At 48.7% G+C, this 22,909-nt stretch overlaps 2 protein-coding genes across 7 annotated transcripts in view; both read right to left on the minus strand.

The window, feature by feature from the left end:
* Positions 1–729: 729 nt before the first annotated feature.
* Positions 730–14,493, minus strand: MYBPHL (myosin binding protein H like). Of its 4 annotated transcripts, none has more exons than XM_070486976.1 (10): positions 14,318–14,493; positions 13,836–14,021; positions 5,707–5,795; positions 4,952–5,147; positions 4,581–4,720; positions 4,278–4,473; positions 4,040–4,176; positions 2,839–3,025; positions 1,962–2,006; positions 730–817 (listed from the first exon to the last, which is right to left on the minus strand). In XM_070486976.1, exons 2-9 carry the CDS (start codon positions 13,978–13,980, stop codon positions 1,996–1,998), a joined length of 1,101 nt encoding a protein of 366 aa, XP_070343077.1. In that variant the 5' UTR covers positions 13,981–14,021; positions 14,318–14,493; the 3' UTR covers positions 730–817; positions 1,962–1,995. The 4 variants fall into 4 exon arrangements, with proteins under 4 accessions (XP_070343077.1, XP_070343075.1, XP_070343076.1 ...); XM_070486974.1 differs by having other exon boundaries at positions 4,278–4,437; positions 14,318–14,485; XM_070486975.1 differs by having other exon boundaries at positions 4,278–4,437; positions 14,376–14,481.
* Positions 14,494–16,518: 2,025 nt separating this feature from the next.
* SORT1 (sortilin 1) overlaps positions 16,519–22,909 on the minus strand; it is a 61,845-nt gene continuing 55,454 nt past the window's right edge. For all 3 annotated transcript variants that reach the window (XM_044749397.2, XM_044749396.2, XM_070486972.1), the window contains exons 18-20: positions 21,783–21,889; positions 21,374–21,497; positions 16,519–21,157 (exon numbers count right to left, since the gene is read on the minus strand). In XM_044749397.2, coding sequence (XP_044605332.1) covers positions 21,143–21,157; positions 21,374–21,497; positions 21,783–21,889 — 246 coding nt within the window. In that variant the 3' untranslated portion in view covers positions 16,519–21,142. The remainder of the gene's footprint in view (positions 21,158–21,373; positions 21,498–21,782; positions 21,890–22,909) is intronic.

The following is a 22,909-nucleotide window of genomic DNA, read 5'->3' on the forward strand; positions in this document are numbered from 1 at the left end:
ATTCTACTGAATTCTTTACATGGGAGCTGACTTCCAAAAGCAAAAGTAGAAACTACTTAAAACTCTTAAAGTCTAGGCCCAGAACTGGCACAGCATCACCTCCACTACATTCTTTTGGTTAAAGCAGGTCCCATGGTCAGCCCAGATTCAAGGAGAGGAGAAACAGAGTCTCAATCTTGATGGGAAGAACACCATGCCCATACTAGGATGGGAGGAATTGTTTCTATCTTGTGCAGATTCCGTTACAGACTATCTCCAATATCGTATTTGTTATAAGAATGAAAACATATAAGCAAGGGCACCTCACCTTTGTTGTGTCCCCAGGGCTTAATGAGACTCTGCTCCAATTTCTTCAGTATCTCCCAGCCCTCAAGTCTTAGTACTCTGTCTTTAATTAGCTATGTTCATATTTATGTGTCCTGCTGTCTGCATCTCTATGATAGATGTGCATCCTGTTTTCCAGCTTATACTGGAAAGAGCACAGAGGAAGAGAGCAAGTGATCTTCAACATCTTTTAGCACCTAGTCCTGTACAGAGTTGAAGTCGGCTCTGTCGGAGACTGTCTAGAGAAAAGGACAGTGTTAGAAACCTCTGTGGAAGAGAATGTGGATATGGGAAGAGAAAGAGGAGTCTGAGGGTCCACAGACTTCATACAGTCTGGCTAAAGGTTCCGACTTTCTAAATGGTTTTCCCATGTAGAAGGGCTCAAACAGATGGACACTTATGCACTGAGGATGCACACATTTATTTAGATTAGTCCAAACCAGACACTGGACTGGAGCTCCTCAAGAACACAATCTCAGCACAATCAGGCTTCCTGGAAGCACAGAAAAGAGAAGGTCTGTTGTGGCCATAACAGCAAACAGCCAGAGCACATCCAGGACGCTGAGGCAATCCCTCTTTATGGTCCCTGGATCCTGTGCTATGAATTCTCTACTTACTCTGCTTCATTGCTGGGCACTGGCTGGGAGAGAGGTAGGAGGGCAACTAACACTAACAAGGCCAACACCAACACAACACGACATTAACATTAACACAGAGGGAACGGAAGGATGGCGAGAGAGCTGGCTTTGAGGGCCAGCTGGCAGACAGAGCTCTCCTGAGAAGTCTATGCTTTTAATGCATCCCGTAGGGTTTTCATTTGCTGTATATCAATGATAGGCTTAAATAATGGCTTCTGGAATGGAATTCATTCTCAATTTTCATCAGCTGGGAGCTCCAGGGCAGAGGAGACATTGGGAACCAGTTCTCCTTAATTCTCTCCTGAGCTTCTTTTTCACCTCACTCACCAGTTTGTACACAACATTTCTGCTGTGAATGATTTAGAATATGAAGGAACTGTCAAATTCTAAATGATGAACTGAGTTGCCCTTTGCCAATGATGTGCTGCTTGGGACCACATAGCAACATGTTCAATTATTATTGACATGCAATGATGATGGTGGTTTTCTTCTCTTGGAAGGGAAAGAATCCATAAACTTCAAAGTAAAAATCAAGCAAACTAATTTGTTTCTCACCATGCTTATGATGCTGAGGTAGAAACACTTAATTGACAGGAGCAGCTTCCTCTCTCCTCTTCCATGCTGCCGCCATGAGGTAAAGGTAACCTCATCCATCCTCCACTCCTGATTGTTCCCTTGACACCTTTTCTTCTAGCACCTGCCCACCTCCCTCCCACAGAATCCCCTTGCAATTAGCTAGATGCTGTCACTCTTCTTCAGAGGACCATTAGGTTTAATTCCTATCATCAGCTTGAGGAGTACAGATAGAAGATGCGACAAAAGTAGACATCATCTGTGGTAAATTCCCTCCACAGGGAAGGTCGTACTAGCTTACTAAGAAAAGTGGTCACCAGCGAGTGCATGGTTGAAAGACTCAGGGATGCATAGCTATCTCAGACTCAACGACACTAGCCACAAACATGAAATATCTCACTCAGACCCCTGTCCCTCTCTCCTTACCTTCCTCAGAGTTGCCATGTCCTCTTAGGGAGCTTCAATGAGGAGCTGCAAGAATTCAGACATTTCTCAATGTTAACATCTTGGAAATCTCTGGGAAACCTTCTTTCGGAGCATTGGGAAGGGATATACTCCTCAGGTTTTTCGAGAGTCCATGGTGCTAATTAGGAGTCCATGCACAGGGAAGAGCAGGACATGGAAAGGCCCATTCACTCCTGATTCATGCTACACACACTTAGACAGTGCCCACTGTGTGTCAGAAACGGGGCTCAACCCTGGGGAGACAAAGGCAAATGAGACTGTCCCTGCCCTCACAGTGCCCATAATCTAATGAGGAAACCGATCAGGAAATAGACAATTATAAAACAATATGCTAAATGCAACAATGGAGCTCTGAACAAGGTGACAGGAATGGATAAATGAATGAGTACTTTATAAGAGATAGAGAGGAGGTACAATATTCCCTTTTAACAAACCAGAGGGGAAAGTCCCCCAGAGGGAATCGATTCAGAAGATTGCATATTTTAAAGAAAAACAATCTGGGTGAGGCCCAGGAGACATGGGCTCTTTCCACCATAATGCCAGCTCCTCAACCAACACTGGAAATCTTGGGTAAACCAGTCACCTCCCTGTGCCTCAGGTTTCTCCTTTGCAAAATGGAAATAGCGATTCTTCCCGTATTACAGAATTGATGGAGAGAAATGAAATAGTGGATCATCAAAGCAGCTCCTCAAGTACATCCCGATGATGACAGTGATGAGGGGACCTGAAGGGGGAAGCAAACCAGGCCCTTCCCTGTGGAGGCTGGGTCTCTGCAACGACTTTTCCAGCTGGGGAGAGAGGAGATGCTTGCACCCTAAGGCACGAGCGCTGCCCTTACCTTTCACGTCCACCCGACAGTCCACAGACGCCTCCCCCAGGGGGTTAACCGCCTTGCAGGTGTAGATGCCCCCGTCAAAGGGACCAGGCTTGCGAATTTCTAGGGAGCAGATTCCCAGGTGAGTGAGGGCTCTGTACTTGGGGTTGCCCTGGATGTCAATCTTGTTCTTCAGCCAGATGATCTTTGGCTGGAAGATAAAGATGAGGGGGCAGCAGGAGGTGTAAGAGCAATTGTTCTTTTGGGGCTCCGTCTCTGGGACTCTTTGCCTACAAGGCTGAGGGACACACCATCCGGAAGAGCGGGGGAATAGGGTGCTTAATGAACGGGTGGTACAGGGATGTAGAAAAGATAACAGCCTTCTGGATAGCTCCTCATCCCTTACATTTGGGAAGACATTCCCCTTCCAGGACCCTCAAGAGCCTCCCACCCTCCTTCTTTTGGTTGGAAAGAGCACCTCAAACCTCGCCTTGTTCATCAAGAGTTCCTGACGAGAAGAAAGGTGATGACTTCTGTTCTGTGCTGCTCCCTCCGTGGATCATAAGCACCTAGTGTCAGGATCTCCTCTTTTTTGTATATACACTGTTGAATCATTTATGTTCTATTCCCACTGTTGCCTTAGGAGTCGCTCCTGTCCCCTCTGGTTAGAAAGTAGTTTCTAGAGTGGGCTTATTGTTATTTTCTTTCTGAGATGTTATCCCCGGATGGTCTGGCCCAGGGCTGATACACAGAAGGCACTTGGTAAAGGTTGTTGGTGGTATTTTATGCCATGTGTGGCATACAGTGACTAGACTGTGAATAGACAGAAATCCTTGCTCAGGTTTGTGGCCAAAAGCTCAACTCTAGGCAGCTCACATGTGCATGGCCCCGATCAGAGGAGGCGTGAGGGTGAGTCAGGAGAATCCAACAGGACTCTACCACCCCTGCCAGAGAGACAACTTTGAAGCTCATCCCCAGTTGCCAGCAGGTCAGAAAGTGACATCTTCAGATGAACAAACACTGAAAGGAAAGCTGGGAACATTATCCACATCAGCCTGTCTTGGACTCGAAGTGCCCTGACGGCTCCTCCATAACCTACTGTGGAGGAGGCAGATGATGGTGACGTGAACAAATGTTTTGGTTAGAATGCTCTTCAGTGTAGCTAAGGTTGGCGTGGGAGCAGGAAGCAGCACAGCACAGCCACCCCATAGAACTCCCCACTCACCTTGGGAGAGGCGCGGACACAGCAGAAGAGCTGGGTGTCATAGCCAGTGACTGTAGTGCAGTCTGCCAGAGGCTGGGTGAACTTTGGGGCTTCAGAGAAATCTCGCTGGGCAAACCCCTCTGTCTTATAAACAGTAGCTGAGGGGACCAAGAAGGGCAATGCTGTAGAGCCTGGGATCCCCATCCCTCTGCAACTCTTTATCCTTAACTCTTCCCAGCTCAGGGTCTCCGTACCTTACCTGCTTTCTGGATGTGGGCAAGGTCGGCAGTGATGGGGGCTGTCTCACTGAGTCCACACTGGTTCTCAGCAAAGACTCGAAATGTGTAGGAGCTGCCGACAATGAGGTTGGAGACAGTGCAGCTGGTGCGATGATAACGTTCCAGTACTGTGAACCATAGCTTGCGGGTCCCAAGAAGATGCCATGAAAGAGACACCTGTTTTGTGAACTCACTCCTCCTCAGTCCACCACATGGAGCTACCAGAGCCCTCTTCCAGAATGTGCTATTCCTCCCTCCCTCCCTCCCTCCCAGCCAGGCCTCACCCCAGATTTTGTGTCAGCCTTCTGCACCGTGTATCCCAGGAGTGCCACATTGCCTGTGTCTTGGGGAGGTGTCCACTCCAGGATAGCGTTGGAGCCCCAAACATCCACCAACTTGACACTCTGAGGAGGGCCTGGCCTCTCTGAAAGGGCCAAGCATGGCAGTGGGCATGTACAACTCACATGCATGGAAATCACTTCAGAAGTGCCCCTTCCCCTGCTCTGCTTAGTTACCCCTGCCTTCACCCCAGACTGTGTCCCACACTCAGTGTGAAGGAGTCACCTCAGCTTCCCCAGCTCTCTGCGATGGCTCCTCTTCAGCCTGGAGAGGGAGACTCTGAGGACCACCCCATCTCCCACTCCCCTCACCATACCAATCACCAGGATGTCAATGGTGGCGGTGGCCTCCAGCTCGCCCAGCTGCACACTGAGCTGGTAGCGACCGGAGTCTGCACGTTGGGCTTCTCGGATGAAGAGGATGGAGTCCCGCTCCCCATTCCGCACACTCACACGACTGGCGTCCAAGGCACAGCCATCACATGTCCACGTGGCTCGAGGTTTGGGTTTGCCCTGAGAAATGGGGATAAGGCTGTGAGTATCCTCAAGAGACCTCTTAACCCTCCCTACTGCGGTAGAGGTCAGATCCACCACAGGTCCACATGGTGACTTGACTCGCAGCTGCAAATTCCTTGAGTTAGAGGTTGGTGAACTCTCCCAGGGGACTTCCGTCTTTCAGCAACAGCCTTAGGATCATGGGAAAGGGGGATGGCTTTGAGTCTCTTGCCCTCTGAAAGTCTAGGTCATGGACACCCAGGGCAACTGGGACTAATAATAGCTGCCCAAACTCCCAAGGGCCCTCCAAAGTGAGAGCTCACAGATCTCTCCTGACTGAAGGGCGTGGCTTAGCCTCACCGCATCACATGGGCATGCCTGACCCGAGCAGACCCAAACCCACCCTCAGGAGTGCAGATGGAAGGGTCATTTGGCCCCAGACTCCTAGTGACACAGCCCCCTCCATTCAAGGCCAGGACGACTGCCCCACTGCTACCAGGACTCTTGGTATCTGTTTCCAAATCAAAACCCTGGCCTGGTCGCAGTAGTGGACCCAGCGTGGGGCTGGCATGATCACCTGAAACGGGATTAGTAGGTTCACGGTGTCTCCAACCTTGCGGATGTAGGTCTGCCTCAGGGCCCGAGGTAGCCAGATCTTGGGGTGCTCTGAGTGATGGAGGGAGAGAACAGGGAGTGGTGAGTCTCCTGTGGTAGGAAGAGTAGAGCTCAGGGGAGTCCTGCGTCCAGCTGTGCTCCGTGGGCAGGTGATCCAGGCATCTCTCAGTAAATCAAGTCCTCTCCTAGGGAATGGGAAGATTGCCCGCATCATCTTGCTGGGACTTAGGGTTGAGCAATTGGCTGAAGGATGCTCTAGGGCGTGTTAAACTCTTGGCAGAAAGAGCCCTGGAGTGCGAGCCTCATGCTTACTTCTTTTAATTTATACCTCAACTACTGACTTTCATCATTGAGGTTTCTTTTTTTCTGTTGGTACACAGACCAGTCCAATCTGTGTGATTTGTCTTTCCATCCCTTTTCTATATTTGTCCTTAACAACACTCCTTTTATCAAGGCCACTTTCAATGCTAGTCCTGACCTCCAAGTGTCAGCCCTGCTCTCCAGTTTGGTGCCAGGCTCGAGGAGAAAGCTTTCCATTCTGCAGGCAGAGTCAACACCCTGGACCCATTAGGCCAGCACTGACGTCATTGCAGAGGGAGCTGGCCTCTGGGTTCCTTCCTCCGCATGGCAGCCCTGCTTGGGCGCCTGCATAGCGTTCTTCCAGCTTGTGGAGGATCACTTTGCACAAACAGAATGTGGGAAAGATTAGGTCCACTGCTCACTTCCCCTTGATCTCCCGGGCTTGTTCCAGTGAGAAGAGAGATTAGATTATGTTTATTGGGTTCCAGGATGAAGACAGGGATGCGCAGGAAAGTGCTGAGTGTAAGGTTTGGAGAATGACCATGTGTAATTCTCTCCTCTCTGGGATGCCTCTGGCTGCCTTGGCTGAGAAAGTGCAAACATTCCACCTGGGTTCTCTTGGGGCCTGGCTGAGACCAACACAGTTTTCTGGCCTTCTTGGGGCTCCTGTCTCCTCCTTTCTCAGACAGAGACAGTCCCCTGCTGCTGTTGACTTAAGTGGAGTGTGACAGCACCTCAGTTCCCACCAGCTGCCTGGTCTCCCCACTACAATTCATTCCTAGCAGTTGGAAAAACTCCACCCCAGTACACAACTGAGCAAACAGCACAACTGCTCAATAGTGGATTCCAAACATTTTGATAACATACATTTCCCCGTAAATACATTCCTGAGCCTTCACCCCAACGTATGTATGTTACTTATAAATTGAACTGTTTAAACGTGTACATTACACAATGTGAGATTTTGAATGGTGAAATTTAAAATAAAATAAATGGAGGTTCTACTATGTTCTGCCTACACCTGAATCTGTAGACCGCTGTTTAGAGACCAGGAACTTCGCTCCCATAGTCGGCCCCCACTACGATCTTGAGGTCACTTGGCCTTTGTAAATGATTATACCACAAGTATGCAACGTGCGCTATCCACTTGATCTGGTTTCCTTTTCCGCTGTGTGGCTTATGTTGTCACCTGGGTTGTGCTGTCTTAGACCACACCTTGCCCCTGACAAAGCAGGAACTGAGTGATCCGAGGCCTCGGGTGCTCTGAGCGCCCATCCTGCTCAGGGCCAGTCCACCTCAGCAAGAACACGACAGCGACAGGCCCCAGGCAGCTAAATGACCCTGCTCCAGTTGCCCTCTGTTCGACTTTGGCAGTTTGGGAGGGGGCGGGGCGTGAAGAACAGAAGAAGTGTTTGTGTGATGTGTTCCTCTCCTGTGGCCATCTTGGCAAGCGACCAAGGAGTTGAGAACAGGCGGATATGACTTAAGGGTTTTCTGAGAAAAAAGGCGGTGATTGAAAAGGAGGGTTAAAACCTCATCTTGTTGGGCTTGGTTCCCCACTGTTGGGTGGGGGAATAACCCTTCACACTTGCTGGGGAGAGGGCTGGAGAGAAGCCGACTCTGCTCTTCCTTGCTCTGCCTATAGAATGTATGACTTATGAAGGACCTTGATGAGCACCCAGAACAGGGAGAAGACAAGAAGGAAAGGGCTCAGACAGAGAAAACAGGTTTGCCGAAGATTCAGGGCTGGTTGTGAAGTTGTGCTGGCGCCAGGACTCCGGCCTCCCTGTCTAGGAACATATGTCTGAAGGACCATTCTCTGAGTGTGGCGTATCGGTCCACTTACCTGGGACTGGGCACCATAGTCGGGGCTCTGACAGCGATCTCCCCTCTGGAGGGAGGAGGCAAAGAAGGGGAGGCAGAAGGACACATTCAAGGGTTGAAAAGGTTGAAGTGAGCAAAGGAGCCCAGGCCGTCGTACCTGGAAGCTGTGCCAAGTGAGCCCTGCTCTGCTTAGACCTCGGGTAGGAAATGGGCTTCTGTAGATAGGTGCCTGTGATGCTTATATTTGTTCCCACTTAGTGTTTCTTTTGTTTCTCAGAGAAACACCTTGGAAAACTGTTAGCATGGTTTCACCTGAACTGAAGATAAAAATTAAAGAAATAGGTTTATGTGGAACATAAGCTAAGATGGGTGAATTAGAAGGAGAATGGGATCCAGCCGGGACCCCAGTGTGGGCAGAGAGACAGAGAAGAAAGGCCAAAGCTAGGATGGTGGTCTCTCCCTCCCTGGAGGGCTTCTGTGCCCGTTCTTCACTTATAAGTGAGATTTCCTGACAAGACAGTGAATCGATAGGGGACAGACTTAAGTTACTAGAATGTTCTGACTCTGAGGGTTAGTAGGCGAGGATTCTGCTCTCAGCAGGCTCTGAGGCCCCAGAGGGAGGGCAGAGGATGGGTCTGAGGCTAAAGCAGCTGACAGTGTGGGAGGTGACAGAAGATGACAGAAGAGTGTTTGACAGCTCCAGGTGTCTGGGCAGCAGCAAGCTCTTTCCCAGCTCAACCCAGGCCTTCTTTTCAGCCCCGGCAAATACGAGCGATCTGACCCTTTGGGAAGAATGTTAATAGGTGGGCTCATTTGGGGCATCTCTTTTCACACTTCCACAGTCAAGTAAGGTGTTAATTGTACTGACCTTGGGGAAACATGGCTTTCCCTGATGCCCAAGGTCGTTCTCCTCCTCAGGAGGGTTGTGAACCAAAGACTGGAGCCCTGAAGCAGAGCCCAGGGTTTCTAAGCCCAGGTTGGCGACAGCCACAGTTCGGTTTCCTCCCTTTGTAGAGTCTTGGGGAAAAGGCATTTTGAAAAGTCCTTTGAGAGCCGTTGGCTTCTGAGCTGCGTTGCTCTCAGCCCTGTATTTCTCTCAGACAGAATGCTGTCAAATTCTTTCTAAAAGTTAGTAGAGAGGGAGATTACTTAAAGTCCAAAGATCTCGACTCCTCTTGATTAAAAAATGCCTTCTAATTCTACCTTAATTTTCTTCTGCTGAAGCTCATGCCCATTTTCTTATTCTGTGCTCGCAGGAAGTAACTGTTCATATCCTCTCCTTGTTTCCTTTCAGGTGGTTAAAGACTCTCCTCCAGTAGCTCCCTGAGGCCTGTGTAGTGTGGAGTGAGGTTATTAATTATGGCTCGGAGAGTGAAGGAACAAGACAGATGCATTGAAGAGTGGAGGGGTGTGTGTGTGTGAGTGTATGTGTGAGTGTGTAATGTATGTGTGTGTGAGAATATGTGTGCCTGTGTGTGAGGGGTGTGTGTGCACATGCCTGCATGAGTGAATGGTTACCAAAAGAGGGCGAATGCACAAGGCCAGCTATGGCTTTGAGACACAGCCAGAGATTTCCAGGGATCCAAAAAGTACCAGCATTTCTTAGAGAAACGTTAGCAGATGCCTAGGATGTGGCCTTGGCCTTACCAGAAATCTGTCTGGAGGAGTGTGGTGGGAAAGGAGTGTGGTAACTGCAGAAGCACTTTGTGAAGGAAAAGAGTGTCACCTCCCTAAAGACCATGAAACTGAGGTCAGAAAGAATAAAAGGACATGGAAATAGGCCACGCTTCTCTGAGGAGATTGTCACACCCCCTGCCCCAACCCGTGATAGTCTTCCCCTCGTGCTGCTGGCTTTAGCCCCGAGCTCACTGTCGCTCTCTCAACACTGCTCCATGCACGATTCCTGCTGATTTCAACACCTCTCCTTCTGATTCCTGTGTGCCCACCCCTCCTCTGGTGGCTCTGTCCTCCCGGCAGCCCCTGGTGCCTTTGGTCATTCTGTAGGCCGATAACTACAACTCCTCTATAATCTGAATTTCTATCATCCCACTCTCTCATCACCACATGTATGACAGAGATGGCTAATAGCCCACCAAAACTGACATGATCGCTTCCATAGTGTAGTTCCCTCTGAGAAGGGGCTCACCGCCTTGCTGTGTGGCTATGAGACCAGTTCTTGCCAGTGAAATGTGAGTGGACACAATGAGAATCACTTCTGAGCCAAGGTTTTTAACAAGTGAGTTCTTGATTTCCCCTTCTGCTAGCCAAACGAAGATGATCACGGGGCCCTAAGGCATGGCAGAGCCACAAGATGGAAGAGGCCTGGGTCCCTGAACCATTGCTTGGAGAACTATCTGCCGAGGAGGAACACTTATTTTTCGTTGTTTCGCTAGTAGGAAATAAACATCTACTGTTTTTGAGACTTAAATTCTGAGGCCTATTTGTCTCATCAACTAGCATACCATAATGAATAGTCTCTACCCCTCAGCTCACTCCCTCTAATGCTCCAATACCAGCAATCCTTCAGCACCTCTGAGACCTCTGCTCCATTGTCCTACCACCTTTCACTCTCCATCACCCTCTCATGTTATCACTTCATCGTTATACTCACGCCCTTGCATACCCACTCAAATCCCTTAATCCGCTTTCACTTCATGACATCCTTCTAGCAATACCCAACCCCAGTTAAATATTTTCCATCCACTCAGTGTCTGCATCTGCACAGCCAAACATGACTGGGGCAAAATAGAAAACTATGCTGACTTTAAGTCAATGGTCACTATCAGTGACCACTAACTCCAAAGGGACCCTGGCAATTCCACCAGACTTCCCTAGTTCACTCAATCTCCTGTTCTCCTGGGTGACTATTGCACCCCTTCCTCCTCTCAAACTTCCATGTCTTCTCCCTCGTCCTCATTCTCAGCTGATGATCTTGCTAGTGTCTAAGGCCTGCCAAGAGCCTGTTCTTAACTCAGCAGCCAGAAAAAAACCTTAAAACCTACACCTGATCATGTCAGTTCTCACTCACAACCCTGCACTGGCTGACTATCTGTTTGAGTTGAACCGGTCTTCACAATGCTCCTGCTACTGCTCTGACCGCAAGCCCACCATTCTCTCCCTCACTCTGCTACGGCTACAGCGGCCTCAGTTCATAAGGCACACTCCTGCCTCAGAGCCTTTGCACCTACTGTTCTCTCTGCGTGAAAAACATTCCCCCCAAATATCTGCATGCATTGTTCTCTCATCTCCTTTAAGTTGCTGCTCAAATATCACCTTATTAATGAGACCTTCACTGAATAGTCTTTTTAAAACAGCAAGCACGCTTCCCACCTCCAGCACTTTCTATCTTCCTCCACTTTTTTTTGGCATAGCATTATCACTATCTATTATCTATTTTATCTGTATATTCATTTACTGTCTCTCCTTATACTAGAGAGCAATCTCCACAAGGGAAATTATTTTTGCCTATTTTGTTCATTTCTGTAACAGTGCCTGGCACATAATAGGCACAAAATAAACATTTATAGAAGGAAGAGAGAAGAGAGGAAGGGAGGAAGGGATGAAAGGAGAGAAGAAGAGTGGGAGGAAGGAAGAAAGGTCACTTCCAGGCATGGAATTCAACTTTGCGAGCCTGGAAGACACGGAACAGTTTGGATTGAAAGAGGATGCACAGGAAGTTGGAGTTATTATGCTGGAATCAGCAGACGGGCCCTCCCTCTGGGTCTCAGGGTCATTCCAGGTCAGCGATGCAGCCTGTCCCCAGCCCCTCGCCGCTGTGGAAGCTCTCCTCCCACCCCTGCCCAGTGTGGCCTCCAGGACACAGTGCCTCCATGTAGTGCTGAGGGAGACAGAGAATTGTTTCCCAGTGGCGGCCACCTCCTTCTGCTCATTTAGCCCAGTAGCTGGCTTTTTTGACTAAAAGCTCAATGTTGACCTGTTTCAGTTTATTTCGATGTCACCAATTAATTCTGCTTCTGAGGCCTGCTCTATTTCGCATGTTCTCGCATGCTTGCCACAGGGCCCCTTGCTCCACATAAGAAAGAGGAGGAGTTAAGAGGAAGAAGAAGTCCTTGGAGCTCACAGGGAATGTAGGGGCCGTCTAGTCCAGGTCCATGCCACTCTGACGGACTCTGGATGGACTTCAGGGGTTCTGGGAACTCCCCGAACTTTTTTGAGAAATTTGCTGGGGCAAGAGTCCACAGCTTTCGTCAGATTTTCCTAGGGGTCCATATTCATCAAAAGATTAAGAATCTTGATTTAGTTCAACCTCTTAGTTTACAGATGAGAAAACGGAAGCCCAGAGAGGTGGATTGACTTGCCCAGGGTCACGGGACAGAGCTAGGATTTGAATTAATGTCTTCTTTTTCCAAGCAGATAACAGACGCAAACACACTTTGCAAAGTGTCACAAGGAATCCTTACTGCCAGTGATCTCTGGGATGCCACTGGATTGAGCCACTGGGTGCTGGTGGCCCTGAGGTCCAGAGCTGCTGCTCACGAGGACAGGGCTCTTCAGGCTGCACCTGTGGGACCTGGCTACCCACAGCATCCCCTCTGCAGCCAGGGGGCAGAGTGTGGGTGAGATGAGCACCCAACCCAGCATTTTATGGAGACCAGGAGAGTCGGGGGGTCAGCTCTCCTTCTCCCTCTGCCTGTGACTTGCTCCCTGGGCCTTTTCGGGGAGAAGCTGGCCCAACTTAATATGTTCACAACTTCTGCTCCCCTTACCTCTTTTTCAATGGGACGAACTCCCCCGGTTCTCTGCCTTTGACATTCAAACAGCTTCTGAAAACCCAGCGTCTCCCTCAGGATGGTAAGAGGCAGGGAACTTGCCCTGCACGGCCCTATCTGCAGGCAGAACCCTTAGTCTTCACCCAGGACCTGCAAACATTTGATTATCTGTTCACATCTTGGTTGGGCCTCTTCCAAGGCACTTTGGATTATCTCAACAATCCTTTCAACTACCCTGCTAGGTAGATACTATTAATCACCATTTTACAGAGAGAACATTGGAACTGAGCAGTTGACTGGCTTGTCCGAGGTCACAGAGCTGCTGGAGGCAGCACTGGGAACCGAATCTAGGTGGTGTCTTCTCCTTCTCCCTCTCCCCGCCCTGGGATCCCATGGGTTTCCCATTTGTGGTCTTCGCGCCCTCTGCTCTTCAGACCTCAAGGGGCTGAAAGCGGAGACTTTGTGCAGTAACTGTCTTAAACAGTTAATGCAGCCCCCATGGTTGCTTCTGCCGTGACTACGTAGGAGCAGGGAACGGCCGCTCCTGCCTTCCTCCTCTGGTCGGTCGAGCTGGCCGCAGCGGGAGACCCCCCAGAGCTGTGAGTGCAGAGGCCTCAGCCAGGGTCAGCTGGGGGTGGGCAGCAGCGCTGCTGGCCAGGAAACCTGGGCCTGGAAGGGGCACCCAGCACCTCCTGGCTCAAAAATGCCTCTTTCCTGAGAGGCTCACAGAGGAGAAGCCAAATGCTTCTCCCAGAGGGCTCTGCTTCTGTGGGCACCCTGGGGGTGTTGGGGTAGGTCCTGGTCCCGTGGCACTGCCGCCAGAGAGGCAGTGTCATGGGCTGTTCACCCCTTAGCCTCCCAGTTGCTATAAGCTTTTCGTTTCCCTCTTCTACCCAGACGGCCACCATCTCACCCCTCATTCCCTTCCTGACTGGCATTAATATAGCAAGTCTTCCTAGTCCCTGTCACAATATTTTTTAAAGGTAAAGTGCCACAAACACCACTCACTGGAAAGTGCCACAAAAACCCAGCAGAGACACTTGAGCAGCAGGTAAGAATCCATCAAGGAAGGAGGTGGGGGCTCCAGTGAATGCTTCTCTGTCCTAAGTACCAGTCCCTAAGTACCATGAGGCCGTTTAGCTCTGCAAAAACCTAGGGAGGTGGTCAGGGTGGTAGGAACATCCTCCCCAACTCCCGCCACCCGGCCTCTCCACCCTCCCCAACCCCCTGGAGTCACCTTCTATAGTGGACGGGAGCTGGGGAACGGGGCTGCCGGCCCCCTGTTGAGGTGAAGCCTGGGGTCGTTCAGCATCAGCTGGCCTGGCTTCTTTCACCTTCAGTGAGGATCCCGAGGCCACCTCCGGAGATGTGGCTGTCTCCATGCTGGGCCACCCTGAGGCTGGGCTCCAGCGGAAGATTTCCACTGTTGGTGGTGAGGGAGGTGCTGAGCACCTGCTCTCTGGCCTGGCTTCCCAGGGTCCCAGCCACAGGGTTATGTAACTGGGCTGGCCTTTCCCCACCCAGCTACTCCCAGCAGAAGGGTGAAGCAGGGGCTAGGGGAAGAGAGAGGGATCAGACAGCAGCCCAGAATAACCCCAGGAGGAAGGCAGAGGTGGCCTTGTTATCTTGGGAGAGAGAGATGACACCCCTCACACAGCACTAGGGAGGGAGGGGAGAGCTGAAGCCTCAAACAGCAGGCCCCCACCCCCATGCACAGACCATCCAAACGGGACTTCTGGCTTCTATCGGAGGATTGGGTGACATCTTGGCTTATGACCTCCAGCTCATCCAACAGGGGGTTCAGGTTCAAAGAAAGGGGCCCCAGGATTAGCTGATTCACAGGCACCCCTTTAACTGCCCTTTCTCTTTCTGCTCCGACATTCAGTGCGTCGTAAAGTCTTGTCCACTGGACCTTTATAGGGTCTGTCCCCACCCCCTCCGCCTCCCCACTAGTTGCCGTGGAAGGTGGAGTCTGTACGCTGGAGCCAGCTAGCCGGGCTCACCTTTCATCACCGACTAGCTGTGTGACTTGCCACACATCACAATCGCTCTTAGGTCTGTTTCCTCAACTGTAAAATGGAGATGATAATAACCAGAGGGTTGTTGTGGGGCTTAAAAGAGGTAATCTGTGTAAAGTGCTTAGCAGAGTGTAGCTGACTAAGTGCTTGATAAACGGAAGCTATTTTTAGGTCAGGCCAGCATTTGCCCCTTTGAAAGCTCCCTTGCCTCTGAGATAAAGGACAAATAAAGTGAGAGGAGCAGTGGTGGAGGAAGGAGAGCCAGGGGCATACCGTCACAGGACTTGAGTGTGCCTTTTGGCTATACTGCTAACTTATTAGCTAGGTGACCCTGGGCAGACCACCTACTCTGAACCTCAGGCCCCTGGTCTAGGAAACAAGGGATGATAACGCCATGATTGTGCTGAGGATAAAATGATACACACACAGGAAAGTGGCCAGCCCATTGCAGGTGCTAGTTACCTACTAAAGCTCCTGTATGATTTCCAGGCCATTCTACATGTGCTGCACACTCCATCCAAATGATCTGGTTTCCTACCACACTCCCACTTTCTTATCTCCAGAAGCCAGCATTCTTTCTGTATATATTTTTATATAGACTTTATTTTTCAGAGCAGTTTTATGTTCACAGCAAACCTGAGTGGAAAGCACAGAATTCCCATATGTCCTCCTCCCCCAAACCTTTATTTTTTTACTAAAAAAAAAATGAATGTGATTGAATGAACAGGTTCTTCACTCATGTTTCCCCTTTAGCCCTCAATTTGGGAGCAGAGTCAAAAAGATCCTGAGAGCCCATGTTAGGATCTCAGGGTGTGGGACAGAAGTCTGGAACTCCTCTTTGTAACTTGTATAGGGGCTGAGGGCCAGGAAAACCTGTAGACACACTTCAGGCCCAGGAACTTGTTTATCAGGAACTGGGACGACTGAAGAGGGTGAGCGTGGAGCTTGACCTCTGGGGCTGGTTGGTAAAAGGCTGCACTTGGCCACATAGGACTAGGGCGAAGGCCTTTCTGACCTATTTCTCTTGCCTGACCCAGTCAAGGCCCTTGTTAAGTATGGACAGTCCCCAAACCAGGGGACTCCAAACATCCCTTTTTACACCCGTCTTTACCCATGCCTTGGGGAGAGGATTGGCCAAGCTTTCAGTGTTAGCCCTTGCGTGCAACTGCGGTGTGAAAGAATCACATTAAAAATGCAGACTCCTAAGGTCTGTCCACTAGAAAGTCTAATTTAATGGGTCAACAGTGGGCTCCTCGAGAGCAAGTCTTTGCCTTCTCATCTTCAGATCATGATGCCAGAGCCAAGTATTCAACGGAAATATCACCCCAGGATGGCAGGCCGAGAAGCCAGCCTTCAAGTCTCGGGTAAAGGCTCAAGGGAGGCAGGTAGGAACCTTTCCTAAAAGAAATAGTTTGGAAGAGAGGACGGCTGTAACTCTTTGAAGGCCCTTAAATGAAATGGATCAGAAAGACTGTAAGAGCAGCAAGAGAAATATAAGAGGGGCAGATGGAAAGACACCAAAGTTAAACTCAGTGTTGTCGTGTGTCAAACGTGCTACATGGAACATATAATTCAGAAGTGATGGTATGCTGTGTGTCTAGAAGGACGAGTGTAGCAACTGAAACCTGGGAGGGTGTGTGGGGTGGGTCAGCTGGACTTTCTAGGGGTAAGAACAAGAAAGCTGGCCTTACAAATACCCATGGGAGGTAGATCTTTATGGCAAAGAAACTAGAAAAAAGTGAGTTGTTTTCCCCATAAATTATCTAATACCTTTCATGCTATGAAGGCACAGCCCTGGGTCTTTAATTGGCTTATTCTCCGGTTTCTAGAGTTTTATTTTTGAAGCTAGAAAACTGGGAAAGCTATCATATTAACAAACTGTACCTTAGTCATTTCAGCAGGTCAGGTAACAAAGTCCAGTCTGTTTTATTTCTAACTCAAATATTGCAAATATACAGAAAATTACCAGTACAAAGTTAAACACATCCAGATTTATTTACACAATGCTAAAGAAATTTGAGTTTTATTTCCATTTTGTGGAATTCTATTTCGGGGTCTGGCTTTGTTGTGTAATTGACATGGGTCACTGAATCTTGATTATCCCACCTCACATGCAATTTTCTGTCCCAAAGGAACATAAAACTTGTTTTCTTAGCGCACATGCAGTAATGATCTTAATACTGCTTTACACTTTAGTAGGAAGGCAGCTGTCCCACAGCTTGGGGAGGGGAGGCAGAGAAGGTATAGAACAGGGAGGGACCACATGCTCAGAAAGGGAACAAGAGACAAGAGAGGTTTGAACAAGAGGCACATGGGGACCCTGAGCATTTCTGTGCACGAGGATAAGGAGGGTACAACCAAACCCTCCTCCCTAGACGTCCAAACACAAGAGGTGGGCAGAATCATTAGGGAACATTCTAGTCACCCGATTACCAACTGAGGGCATGCGGAGGAAGAGAACTGCATTAAACATTTGGGACAGATCAATAAATCATTAACATGTACACTATACAGTTTATACATGTATATATGTACACACATATATATATAAAGGTACAGATTAGTTTATGTTACTCTATATAAACAAGGATGCTTAAGAATGTACTGGTGTGAAAAATGCATACAGTAGGAAGTTGTTGAAGACAATTTCAAATTAATGTTCTGATTCTTGTTGTTATAACGCAATGTAACCAAGAAATCAACACGTTCCTGCTATTTCAGTGATCCTCCCTAGGGCAAGACCTGGACTCTGCTAAGCAGGACGGTGCTCTGAAAGCTGCCCGAGCTGGGCAAACCAATGGCAGATGGAAGAGAAAGTCTGGCACCTGCTGAGTGCCAGGGCTGAAAGTCTGTCCTCCCTATCACTCCATCTTGCGGCAAATCTCAAACTTTGGTTTTATTCAAAGGACACTCACGTCCATATTTATTTTCCTGCTCAAGAGAAGGTAGTGGAAAAGGTGAAAAGCAGAATCTCTTCCCATTTTAGCAGTTCTCAGTGTCCAGGCTTCACGTGGGGCGAGGGGGCTGTACTGATAACGAGCAGGATGAGCTCTGCATACAGGGACACGAGTCTTTAGAGCTCTCCTAAAACGGGAGAGAGAGTCTCTCCACCTGGATGGTTTGCCTGGAAAATAGAGAAATGACTGAAGCCAGGACAGCCCTGCCACCTGGGGTGAGTGTGGACAGACAGCCCTGCACTCCTCTCTGTATCCTGGTATCGTGACGAAGGCCACCGGAGGGAGAACCAGCTATAGTTTATAGAGCCAGCACAGGTGCCAGAGGTGGCCAGGCACTACCAATCTGTCAGGGACGAAAGCCAGGTTGGGCATGTTGAGGCCCAGAGGCAAATCTACGAGTGAGAGAGATATACACTAGGAAGCCTGTTCGGAGGGAGATGGCAAACTCTAAGTTTCAGTTATAGCTAATAAATGGAGTCTCCCGATCCCAGACTAGAATGGCCACAACCCTCCAAACACTTGTGTTCTTCTAAGCGGCATTCCCATTCAATCACCAGCCGAGGTGTATGCATCTCTGTTCTCTGGTCTCACTGAAAACCAAACACCCTCTTAGGTCTAAGACACCTGTCCACAGAGCAGGAAGGATGGTGAGTTCCCCACCTGGACGTATGAGCTCAGACCACTGTAGATGGTCTGATGTGTCCAACCTATGTTACAACACTGAGGTCTACTGCTGAAACCTCCAGAACTAATCTCTTCTATTCCTATCAAGGTTGGGAGTTTACACAATGATATGCTATGCGTTACTTTCAAAGATAATGCTCCTAACCTATTATTGGTAGGACAAATTAGAAACCCTTTTTCCTTAGAAGCTATCGTGGATTTAGGCTGTTTTACTCTCTGGGTGAGGGCACAGAATTGCGAGTGAGCAGGCTGACACAGAAAGCTACCGAGCCAACAAAGGGAATGAGCCAGGCTTGTTAGCAGTGCTCCAAACAACTGAGCTGGCCGGCCAGCCAGCGATGGGACAACAAGGGGAATGGGGAAGGGTGACTCGTCCACGGGGACTCCACCCCTGCACTCTCGAACAATGACCCTCAACCAGGTGAGGGGCAGGTTCTAAACACATATTCAAAATTACCATTACTTTTGTTTTCAGCCATGAAAAACAGGAGAACAAAATTTTCTGTTCACCCAGGTGGCACAACGGTGCTAAATTCTGCTCTGAAAGAAATGCCACTGATTCCTGTTGTAAAGGACAGCACATCATCTACAAGAAACAACCCCGTTCCAGCTTTTCAGCACTCGCACGCATGGGACGTTTGCATTCTGAAGGCAGCCAACCAGCACTGCTCGTCACACACAGGGACCTGGGACATTTTACGCAAGTTTTGTACCTCAGTTCCATCTCCTAAAAAAAGGGGATTAAAATCTCTGCCTCTTTTCTTTTTTAATCTTATAAGAGTGTTGGGAGGTTCAAATGACATAATGCAGGTGAAAGCGCCATGGAAACTGCCAAGTCCTACAGAAATCCCAGTATCATTATAAGCAAAGAGCCCCAATCTTATATGGTTACAGAAAAATATTAGCTTTCTTACATCTTAAAACTATTCAGAGAATCACCGTCTATTGGCACGTCTACTCCGGCGGGGACACGCTGGGACAATCAGGTGTGGGGCGTAAGCAGGTCTTTTCTGGGCATCAAACTAACAATGGGCAGGAGGGGAGGGAGTCTGGGACAAAGGCTGACACTTTATCATTTCTGAGGTGGTTTACCTTTAGAATGTTTTTTAATTTAAAAATCATGAATGAGCTTTTCCTAAAAGACTAGTGTTCTCTGGCTCTAACAAACATTAATTCTCTTCACAAAAACCACCCTAACGTTATTTTCTAACGGAAGCTCCTGACTCATCTAATTTTACGGCAGTTTCAAAGTCTCTAAAATTCTCCCGTTCCTCCCCGCCGTCCCCTCTGCTGCTCATCCTCTTGGGGGAGGAGGGAACGCAGCCATCTGCTCACACATTCTGACAAAAGTTAATTTGGCACATTTACTTTTCACTGACTTTCTAGCCATAAAATGAACTAGCAGCAAAATGGCAGTCACCAAAGGACGTCCCAATCACAATCGTTGGGAGAACTGTGACCAGCACAGCAGGCGGGCTAAGACTCAAACGTACTCTACAGTATTCCCGTCTAGTGCATATTCAAGCTGTGTTAAAACTACTCACTGCAGCTTTCCATTACTATATGGCCACCCAAAAATCCACCTCACTACATTCTATACTTTATTTAATTCGAAAAAATGTCAAATGGAAAACTTCCTTAAATTTAAACTATGAGCTTAATGTACCAAATGTAAACAAATCATCTATACTGGAAGTGTGTCTTCAGACAGTTCGGCCAAAAGTTTCATGCCAACAAATTACTTAGTAAAACTGGGAAAAAGTGGTAAAAGGGAGAGCCTGGTAATAAAATCCTGATTTTTTTTTTTTTTTTAGAAAAGCCTATAAATTTGAAAACATGTCTAGTCCTGGCTCCACATACAACAGTAACCTAAGAGGATGCAAACGAGCAGCGCTTCTAATGATTCACCAACAAGCCAACCCAACAAGTAGGAGGAGACATGGAAGCCTGGGATGTTCAGTCCTCAGGGGCTGCATCGTGCCCACCACCACCAGCTAGAGAGAAGAGGTCACTCGACCTGGGCAGACATCCAGGGCAGGCCTGAACCCGGTCCTCAAGCAAGTCCACTGGCACACACACAAAGCATGGCTTGAAAGATCTTGCAAGAGGCAAGAATTTCTCCTTTAATAGGTGGTAAATCTAGTCAATTCTCTGCTGCTCCCTTCTTCCTGCCCCAAGTTAAAAATATTGCTCTTTAAGTTTTCCTGATTTAGTGTCTTGGAAGCACATGATGAAGTTAGTTGCCAAAGGGCAATTAACAAGGGTATTGCCTAATTAAACAGGGGACAAGAAAAATCACTGTGGTCTATAGTCCCTAGGAAAAAAAACAAAAAGTGAGGATCTGTGAGGAGCTGGTGTGCAATGTCCTTGGAGCAGGGCTGTCCCCAGAAGGAAGGCTGCCCAGGCTGTGCCAGTCATCGCAGCCTCTGTATTCATCTCTGCAGCTGCTCCGTGTCACCAGCAGAGGCCAGGGACAGCACCAAGTATGTTGTGAGAGTTGATGCTGGAGTCGGCAGGTGCCCTGGGGCAGGCGCCATGCAAAACATGCAAGAGTGGGGTTAGTGAAATGTTCCCTTCAATTTCCATTTCATTTCCCTTAAAAAACAAAACCAAAAGAGCCCATACTTTGCAAAAGAACTGCACTCGAAATAAAAAGTTAAAGAATTTAAATTTTTCCCCTCTTCTCAGAGCCAACTGTTAGAGTGTTTAGGGCTCCCTGCCCCCTGTGCTTCTTTAGTATAGGTCCTTTTGGCTTTGATGGAAGCAGCAGAAACAGAGATGGGTCCCTCGCAATGGGAAATTTATTTCCCCAAGTTGGAGCCACAGGGAGTGTAGGAGGTACTGCGGTTCCGTCATCCATGCTCAGTCCCAGCTCCGCAGAGGAGCTACTCCAGGAGGTCCTGAAAAGAAGACAGAGCCCGTGTTATTTAGAGACTAAAAAGTTCCTATTTCGAAAGCAGTTACCTAGTTTCTGGGCTGGCCACATCTTACAGTCATTAAATTGCTGCTTCCCGTTTATACCCTCCTTTGCCTGAATCGTATCTTGATCGTGAATAGGAAAAGAATCACTCTTTTTTTGTACTTCTGGGCCACCCCTCAAGAAGAGACAGTCTCACCTCATCTGAGTCATCATGATAACCACTTTTATTAGTGTGGGGGGCTGTATCCAAAGCATCCACTCCATCCACACCGTTGGCCTCTGCGTGCTGCTGTAGCACTGAGTATCGATGCACCAGGAACCTGGGGATGGACACCTCTGTTAGCCCTCGAGTGTGAGCAGGGGTGCATTTCTTACAGGACTGAGGATTTTCCGAGTTTTATATGCTCACAGAGTGAGTCACGCATATAGGAAGCACAGCCCACAGCTGGCATATGGAAAACATAAGACCTGAGAAGATCTGGGCCTGATGTTTCAGGAACATCGCTTCAACGAGCTAGTTTTTGCCAAGGGCAGACTCAACCACATGCCCTTAGCTGACTTTCTGGGTTAAATTCAGTACCTTTGACTGGCCTCCATGTCCTTACCTTCCCCCACAGACGTATTTCTTCACAATGAGCACTCCTGCTACGACTGTGACCAGCATCAATCCCACAGTGGCCAGGATAATTGGAACAGAATTTGACTTGGAATTCTTGATAAATTAAAACAAAAACAAAAAATTGTGGGCATGCATATTCCAAGACTGAATTCAAAGAGGTTGCTCATTCCCCTCATTTCTCTGTGAATGCTGTGCAGTAGCCAGGGACTTGATGATACTTTTCTAACCCCTCAAGACAAACCATCTCGATGTGACCAGGAGAATACCACAGCTGGCAGAGGCTAACCAGAACTTTAACTGCCCTGAAGCCATCAGAATGCTGCAATCTCAGGGGCTTCGATGTCAAAGGTACACTGGAAGTCTTGGCAACTCCGCAGATCAAATGGTCATTGTGACTGTCCCCACTACCACTGTTATAAGCTCTGGAGCAGGAAAGGGAGACTATGCTAATAGTGGGCTGAACGAATCAAGAACAGGGCCATTGCCTGGGAAGAAGCTGTGCCAATGCTGTATCAGGCAGGCCATCATATGACACCAAGATTTATTCTTTTAACTTAATTTTTGGCATGTTTTTATAAATAAGCTTTTTCATATCACCCTCTGAGTGTGACCTACCTACCTCAGGGTGGGAGATGGGGAGTGTGTGTTTTCAGTGTATCCAAGGGATGGCGGAGCTGGGTTCTGGGACAAGTTGTGTCCCCGTGAGTGGGAGTCCTGTGCAGTTACACACACAAACACTCCGAGGACAGCCACCAGGAGCACAGGGTGGGGTGCAAAGAAGGAGGAACCTGTCCCTCGACAAGTACACACACCCACACATTCTTCTCCCACTGCCTTTTTTTTTTTTAAGATTTTTATTTTTCCCTTTTTCTCCCCAAAGCCCCCATGGTACATAGTTGTATATTTAGTTGTGGGTCCTTCTGGTTGTGCTCTGTGGGACACCGCCTCAACGTGGACTGATCAGCGGTGCCATGTCCGCGCCCAGGATCCGAACCAGCGAAACCCTGGGCTGCTGAAGCAGAGCACGTGAACTTAACCACTCGGCCATAAGGCTGGCCCCTCTCACTGCCTTCTTAATCCCATCCCCTGTCAGGCCCTCACCCCTTAGAAGGT

This window comes from Equus asinus, chromosome 16, assembly GCF_041296235.1.
Source record: "Equus asinus isolate D_3611 breed Donkey chromosome 16, EquAss-T2T_v2, whole genome shotgun sequence".
NCBI classification, from domain to species: Eukaryota; Metazoa; Chordata; class Mammalia; order Perissodactyla; family Equidae; genus Equus; species Equus asinus.

Excerpts from the sequence above, each read along its gene's own strand:
- MYBPHL (XM_070486976.1), bottom strand. The coding sequence starts at position 13,980 with ATGGAGACAGCCACATCTCCGGAGGTGGCCTCGGGATCCTCACTGAAG. Across the intron at positions 5,796-13,835 it reads GCTCCCGTCCACTATAGAAG|AGCACCCCAAGATCTGGCTA; the intron begins GTGACTCCAGGG and ends TCCATCACTCAG. Across the intron at positions 4,721-4,951 it reads CATTGACATCCTGGTGATTG|AGAGGCCAGGCCCTCCTCAG; the intron begins GTATGGTGAGGG and ends TGGCCCTTTCAG.